Here is an 8,444-nt window from a genome sequence, read left to right on the forward strand (position 1 = left end):
TCTCAGCTGCAGTCAGAGAGGATTCCTGACTGCTGTGACATCATCAGTGACATCATCAGTGACATCACCAGCTTTAAACTGACGTTGAACTTGTTACAAACAGTTGCACAAATGCAATGTGACTGTACCTTCATTCATGAGAAACAATCTTATGACAAGTTCATTCAGTAGCTGTTCTGGAGCTTTCAGTTGTATCACATGAGCTTCCTCAGCAGGTGATGAGATTGTTTTGTTGACTCCAGTTTCAAAGTTCCAGAATGGACTCAGTGTCTCCTCCAAACACCATAAAATACCATGAAACACCATGAAACACCATGAAACACCATGACACACCATAAAACACCATGAAACACCATGAAACACCATAAAACACCATGAAACACCATGAAACACCACGTTGTAACCCAATCTCCTCTTCCTCTCTTCCTCCTCCTCCTCCCTTCCTCTCCTTTGTTGTGCAGATATGAGTGATGGTCATGCTGTCTCTTTCCGTTCTGCCCACTGAAGGTCTGACTCTTAGTCTTTAACCTCAGCAGATCAGCCTACAAAATGAAAAATTAGTCTAAGTGGTTCTCTAGTTTCAGGAACTGGAACTGCATTTTACCCGTGTCAGTTCAGGTCACCGTCAGCACATTCTGGCTACGCAGTCACCTATCTGTGTTGTCTAGGAAGGCCCCCTCCGATCTTGGTAACCATGGTTATGCTGATTTACCCTTCATCAAAGAGGCTTCTGCCTCCCCAAAACATGACAGAGGGTTCTGGAGTCTCAAGGAGAAAATGTCTCTTACTACTCAAGAATTACAGTGTGACCTCAAGGCCCAGGCTTGACCCCTAAAGATGGAAAACTCCATAACATCCTGCTCTCTTCCTCTCCTCCTCCCCGCAGGTATGTTAGTGTGCAGCAGTAAGGGGACCGGCAGCACCTCCGTCTCCTCCGTTACCATGGTTGCCATCCCCGACTGCGTCGACAATGCTACGCAGACGGACATCAGCTTCCAGAACATGGTGACGCTGGGGAGGAGCAGAGGTCACCACCACCACAGCCGGGGGGGCTCCTCCTCTCCCCCTCCCCCCCTCTCCTCCCCTCCCTCACCTCATGGGACCATACGGGATCAACGAGTTGTATGTTCTGACTTGTTGTCTTTGTTTATTAATCAGTGTTTTTGGGAGTGAAAAAGGACAAGTCACCAGATATGAAAACTCAATCATGTTTAATATGATGAGACTGAGTTTTCTGTCTCCTCCCTCCAGCTGTGTGTTTGAGTACAACGACCCCAACGACTACTTTGACGTCTCGAATCATGAGGTGGACAGACAGGATGACCTGGAGTACGAGGTGAGAACCAAATATCACCGTCATAAAGACATAAAGACATAAAGACAGCAGGAAGGTTATTTCCTGTCAGGAAGGTTATTTCCTGTCAGGAAGGTTATTTCCTGTCAGCTGTCTGAAACTTTGAACAACCTGCTTTAGTTTAGCGTCCAACAAAGCTGCATCATACAGACTGTTCAGTCATTTAATGGAAGGATTTCAGGAAATGTTGTTGTTGAATACTGTTTACCATGATCATCATGAACATTTGATAACAGGTATCCAGTTGTAGCTGCAGTCACACTGTTGCTCTTAAGTTTCTGTCAGATTCTGTCAGGCTGTCTGTGGACGAGTCTCACAGTGAGACACCAGTACTAGTGTCCTACTATGAATGTCCTCCAGACTGGCTGACAATCTACATCATTAACCCCGGATTTAAAGAGGACGTTTATATTGTGTATTTTACACATCTTATGATGGTCAGAGGTCCAAAACCTGTGATGAACATATGTAGCGATGCTGCCTGCAAGTCAAAAGTCAGGGCTTCAAACTCGAATGAATCCTCTGTTTGCAACGTCGACATTTGGAGTAAAGAAGAAGAAAAAGAAGTGAAATCCTGCTACTATAGTTTGTTTACGTAGCCTCCGGAGCCGGAGGAAGCTTCCTGTAGCTGACCAATCAGAACAGAGCGGGCTCATCAGGAGGCGGGGCCTTAAAGAGACAGGAGCTAAAATGGCCTGTTTCAGACAGAGGCTGAACTGAGGGGCTGCATAAAGGACCAGTAGAGGATAAATAAGGAGTTTTTAACTGGAAATCATGCAAAGATATTCCAGTAGAGCCCCAGAATATAAATATAGAGCTGGAAATGTGCAGAATATGTGTCCTTTAAACATCTCATCTCCCTCCTCTCTATGACAGGTGACCCTCCATCCCGCCTTCAAGGGTACAGCTGTTCATAACAACAATTAACTCTTTAGATTCCTGACGCTGCTGGACTACACATCATACAAACTAGTTCTGACCAATCATAAAATGACCTTTAACACCCTGAACCAGCATCAGACCATCAACAAGCTTCTCTCCTGTGTTCCTCCAGGAGGTGGAGCTCTACAAGTCCAGCCAGCAGGAGAAGCTGGGTCTGACAGTCTGCTACAGGACGGACGATGAGGAGGATCTGGGGATTTACGTTGGAGAGGTGATCTACTCTTCATCCCTTCAATCTACTCTTCATCCCTTCAATCTACTCTTCATCCCTTCATTCTACTCTTCATCCCTTCATTCTACTCTTTATTTCCTTTTCTTTCTTTTCTCCTACATAATGCTCAAAGAGGAGATCATCCTGCTTATCTCTGTTTATCTCTGTGTATCTATCTGTTTATCTCTGTTTATCTGTTTATCTCTGTTTATCTGTTTATATCTGTTTATCTCTGTTTATCTGTTTATATCTGTTTATCTCTGTTTATCTGTTTATATCTGTTTATCTCTGTTTATCTGTTTATATCTGTTTATCTCTGTTTATCTGTTTATATCTGTTTATATCTGTTTATCTCTGTTTATCTGTTTATCTGTTTATCTGTTTATATCTGTTTATATCTGTTTATCTGTTTATCTCTGTTTATCTGTTTATCTGTTTATATCTGTTTATCTCTGTTTATCTGTTTATCTCTGTTTATCTTTATATCTATTTATCTGTTTATATCTGTTTATCTGTTTATCTCTGTTTATCTGTTTATCTCTGTTTATCTGTTTATATCTGTTTATCTCTGTTTATCTGTTTATCTGTTTATATCTGTTTATCTGTTTATCTGTTTATATCTGTTTATCTGTTTATCTCTGTTTATCTGTTTGTTAGGACGGGCAGTAGTGCGTTTGGTTATTAGCAATAATTCATAATTATCATAGATAATTATGAATTATGAAAATAAGGTATTGTTAACCTTAATCAATAATCCGGGCACCAACTGTTGGATCTGTGAGGAACACAGTTGATTATTGGCAATAATCATCAATTATCAAGGATAATTAACTAATTATGACAATTAATAGAATTATTAATATGAATTAACAGATACGGGGCACCACCCAGAAACCGGGACCAATAACCAAACAAGGTAGTCTCACCAAATGGGAGTTCACCTAGAATGTTGATATCTGAGAGATATCAACATTCAAGGATGAACAAAGAAGGGTGAATTCAAGCTCTGACTCCTTCAATCAGCCACTTTTCACAATATTACACACAATAATGACAGAAGAACTTCTCTTTAAAGATATAACAGTGTTTATTAAACTTAGTAAAATTAACAAACTTAACAAATGCTTCATTCAATAAACAACTATCCTAAAATCTAATCCTACCAAACAAACACAACAGCTATGTACAGGGTTGGACACATGCAGGGGAACGCGTGTGTGTGTGTGTGTGTGTGTGTGTGAGCGTGCGTGTGACAAGGTGGCGACGGGGCCTGACGTGATGACGTCGTCGGTCTGCGACGCGGACGTGACTATGGGAGGAAGTCACGTCGCGCGAGAACCGGATGGCAGAAATGTGGCGGTGTCTCAGTTAGACAGAAGCAAGACGGCGCCGCCTGGCGGACGGCGTCTCACACTCACCCACTTCTGTGAAAAACACACATGTCTGATGGCGGATAAGGAAAGACAAAGTGAAGCTTTGTCCGACGTTATCTGACCATCAGATGTGCAAAAGATGTCGGTGCATGTATGTGTGTGTGCGTGCGTGTGTATGTGTTAGTCAGAAGAGAGAAGGAAGAAGGAGAGAAAGCGATCGTGAGAGGAAGAGAAGCGGTTTCTTCCGTCTCGAGGAAATTGAGGACGCTGGTTGCAGCAGCGGTCTCTCTCGGATCTGGGAATGTGTTCGGGTGAACACGGGCGAAGTCTCGTCTCGTCCGGCGAGGGGAGTCTTCGATGAGGGGAAACGTGCGTGGGGTACCCCCTTTAGTCAGCTGACTCACAGAGGAAAAGGAGTTACCCCTAGCTCAGTGACATGGGAAAGGCGTGTGCTTCAGGGCACAGTCAGTTTTTAAAGGGGCGGTGATGTCACGGCTGCGTCATCAGGACGCTCCACTGTGCAGGAGCGTCTCCGCCAATGAGACTGTATGTTGACTGCTCCCTGCTGAGGTGTGAAAATCGCAAAGCATCCTTGGAAATGGAGTTTGCTATGGGCTCCCATTGTCTAAGCAGCATTGTTGGTGCTATTCTTTTGTCTCGGGGAAAACAAAGGAATAAAGCACCTCGTGGTCAGGCCTCACAGGTTACATGTAGGCCTTCTTTGTGTGACCTCATGGTTTGAGGCCCAACAGTTTATATCTGTTTATCTCTGTTTATCTGTTTATCTCTGTTTATCTGTTTATCTGTTTATCTCTTCAGGTCAATCCAAACAGCATAGCAGCCAAGAATGGACGCATCAGAGAGGGAGACCGGATACTTCAGGTAAACGTTTATTTTGGCTTTGTTCTGGTGATTCAGTCATTATTGAGGAGCAGCTGTTCTCTGTCCTGCAGAGATCTGGATATCTCTGGACACCCTCTGTCCGGATATTTCACATGTTTTTCTGGCTCCTTTTGCAACAGAACAACTGTGTCTTTGTGAGAGTTTGTGTTCAGTTCAGCTGAGACTCTCATTCTCTCTGTTATTTCCCTCCAGTCTCCTTTTTCCTCTCGTTTCTATGAAGCTTTCTGTCAAGTTGAAACATTTTCATCTCACACGTACGATACAAATTTATTGTTCACTTACTCTGAAATTCATTTTGCATCCTCAGGCAGTTCAATTAAAGAGGCTGACACACAGATTAAACATACAGTTACATACATAACGCATCAAACAGTCATGACAATCATATTCAATTCAATTCAGTTTTATTTATAAAGCACCAAATCACAACAGAAGTTATCTCAGGTCTGTTTCCACATAGAGCAGGTCTGAACTGAACTCTTTAATCTACAGAGACCCAATATTCCTCCATCAGCAGCAGCAGGAAAAACCTCAAGCAGAACCCGACCCTAGGTGGCGCCGTCTGCCTCGACCGGTTGGGTTGAGAGAGAAAAGCAGAACAACAACAACAACAATAGATACATATCACATCATATCCTCTGGATACAGATCTCATCCAGCAACACTCTGATGTTTGTTAATCACAGTTTAAACTGAGAGACTCTAAATCACCAGACTGAAAAGATGCTGTTAGAGTCTGAATCAGCCACAGGTTGTTCAATAATCTCGTATGAATTCAGATTTGATTATATAGTTTAGTTTAAAGTTTCACAGATCAGCTGTATCACAGCACAATACGACACTCTGAATAACTGATTATAAAACAAAAGAAATGTGGCTACTGGATCCCAAAGACGTGAGTTTACGATGGGAGTAAACACGCTGCTGCATCTTCTTACAAATACATTCTGTATGTCAGTGATAACATCAGCTGTTTGTATGAAGACACTGCTTTCAATTCTACATTGTAAATGGGAGCAGCTGTAGGAGAATTTGCTTTAAGCATATTTCCATTGACTGTATATGCATTTGCACCGCCATTAAAACTCACTTTGTGTAATGAACACTGCAGTCTGTAGGAGGCGCTAGCTGGTTTATTTAAGTCAGACTGTTAATCTCATCTCTGTATTCATTCATATTGAATGTTGAGGCTGAAAACTTTTCCTCCAGACGGATGAGTACAGCACATACACCACATTAACTGGCTCCATGAGGGTTAAAATACATTCAGATCAAACTGTGGAAATTTATACCTGGAACCCCCCAAACAGTTTCGTCCAATCAGAGAGCGCTGTCGGCAGCCCGGTTACTGCTGTCCTAAAAATAGACAGAGGGAGGGATGGAGGGGGAGACGGTGGTGTCGCCGGCGTTACAGCACAATGCTCAGCTGTTTGTTTCCTCTCCGCCTGCTGTTCAGCTCACATCCACTTTATTTACTCACCTCACCACTCGTCCTGCACACAAAGTTCATCCTTCACAAAACACACAAGAGGCTGTCCACAGGTCCTGGTGAGGAGATGAAATAACAATAATAATAATAATAACAGGATCAGATCACAATAAGACTAAAACAATAAGAAAAGACATCAGTGCAGAGAGAAAACATCTGGCGTCGGAGGTTGTGAATGAGTTGTAGTTATGTTACAGTGGATTAAAGTAGTCAATTCAACTACAGGTGAAGGTGTGAATGAATTTTTCAGCATCTTTTTTTGTTAAAAATGACCAAACTCTCACAATATTCTTGAGGTGAATAAAAGCAGATTTTTCTACATTTACAGTCTTTTTAGCATCAAATTCCCTCTTTGTGTTTCCTCGGACAGTGTTTCCCTGTTGAGCTGCAGGTGGAAGTATAGTAACAAAAAGAGGAACTTTGGCACTAAAAAGACTGTAACGTTGAAAGATATCTACTTGATTTGACTCATTTGGACGCTGAAGCTTCATATTAGCTTCAGATAAACTTTAAATACATTTTTGCACAGAAGGAGGACTGTGGATTTTGTCCTCCATCACTTCCATTGTAAGGTCATTATGAAGGGATCTTCTAATGGTCAGTATGAACAGGAGGAATGATTACAGCAAGAAACACAGCTTTAATGTTCATTTGACTCACTGTTGGTTTAAGACTCACTTGTAAAACTGTGAACTTGTCCTTTAAAGTTTGGTTTCTGGTTAAATGTTAATAAAGTAAACAAATCTTGTCTTTCAGTGCTTAACCAAGACTACGATCTGTCCCAAACCTTAAAGGACAGGTTTACAATATTCTAGTGTGTCTTAAAACAACAGTCAGGTTTTTCTTGCTGTAATCATCCTCCTGTTCATACTGACTAAACATTAATTGTGACAATATGTTAAGTGTACATATGATCAAAACTCATTCTCTAAAAAGAGACATCAGTGGAAAATTAATTATTTTATATATATATATATATATTCTGTTGACAAAGTTTTTGTCTGTTCTCTCTGAAACTTGGAGGATGAATATAGAGTGTGAATACATTTCTCTGGTTATCCTCTGACCCTCCGACTGATGACCTCGTGAAAAACACTGCCAGTGAAAAGTTAAAGTTGGAGGTGTGATTATTAATAGACCAGCAGCACCTGGCATCGCCATGGTTACCAGGCAGGGGATGAGTGATGTCAGTGCTGGTTCCCATGACAGCCGTCACCACAGTGATGAAGGCCTTTTTGGAGATGAGGTGTCTCCCTGCGAGTTTAGGGAACAAACCAGTCATACAGTCCAACCCCCCCCCCCGCCACCCCCCCCCCCCCCCCCCCCCTCCCCAAATATATATATATATATATACACACAGTACTTACTGTATACACACATGTGACAGAAAACTAAGAGATCCACTGATATCTGAATAAGAGTAGAGTTACTCTTATTAGTTATTCTGTTATTTACATATACAACTGATCCCATAATAAAAAGAAAGGGCATATTTGAACAGGTGGAAAGATGATATGGATCAAATATTTACAGGTAGATTATTCCAGTCAGAGCTTTAAACATAAAGACCTCCTCAGCTGGAGACTCAGAGACTACAGGGACAGAATAAAAGAATAAAAGAGCTGTACAGAGAGGAGAAAGGTACCATGAACTGTTTTAATTAGTGAAGGTAATTGAAATGTATACATTTAAAAATAAAATGTTGCTGTTGTTCTTATGATGGGAGTGAATTAAGAGTTTCATACATTGTACAATGATGAGTTGAAAGGACAGCAGAGTCTGTTATAAACTAGACTAAGAGGAAGAAGATTAGGTTTGGATGCAGCCTGATATACAACATCAGCATAATCCAATATTGGTCAAATGAGCTGTGATGAAAGTTTCTTTTAAAAGTAAAAGAAAAATGGTTTCTGGATCGGTAAAGAACATCAATACCAGGGTTCATTTTCTTCACAATATGATTAATTGGAGCCTCAGGCCCAGGTAGCATCAGGACTGGTAATAACACATGAATAACGTCATTAATAAAACTAGAAAAGAGAAGAGGACCCAGAGCTGAGCCCTGAGGCACACCTCATTGTATTAATGTTAAATTGTCATTTCACCTCAATAAGTACAATATCGTATCACCCTTTCAATCTGGCTTTGATCAAATTGTTCCACAACTACTGC

The 8,444-nt window shown here is 41.4% G+C and overlaps 1 protein-coding gene across 1 annotated transcript in view; it reads left to right on the top strand.

The window, feature by feature from the left end:
- Window positions 1-1,004: 1,004 nt before the first annotated feature.
- Window positions 1,005-8,444, top strand: part of LOC122982322 (PDZ domain-containing protein 4-like) — a 21,381-nt gene continuing 13,941 nt past the window's right edge. The window contains exons 1-4 of the mRNA XM_044351510.1: window positions 1,005-1,122; window positions 1,252-1,336; window positions 2,409-2,507; window positions 4,700-4,762. Of these exons, the coding sequence (XP_044207445.1) occupies window positions 1,097-1,122; window positions 1,252-1,336; window positions 2,409-2,507; window positions 4,700-4,762 (273 nt within the window). The 5' untranslated portion in view covers window positions 1,005-1,096. The remainder of the gene's footprint in view (window positions 1,123-1,251; window positions 1,337-2,408; window positions 2,508-4,699; window positions 4,763-8,444) is intronic.

Source organism: Thunnus albacares, chromosome 5 (genome assembly GCF_914725855.1).
Source record: "Thunnus albacares chromosome 5, fThuAlb1.1, whole genome shotgun sequence".
Taxonomy (NCBI): Eukaryota; Metazoa; Chordata; class Actinopteri; order Scombriformes; family Scombridae; genus Thunnus; species Thunnus albacares.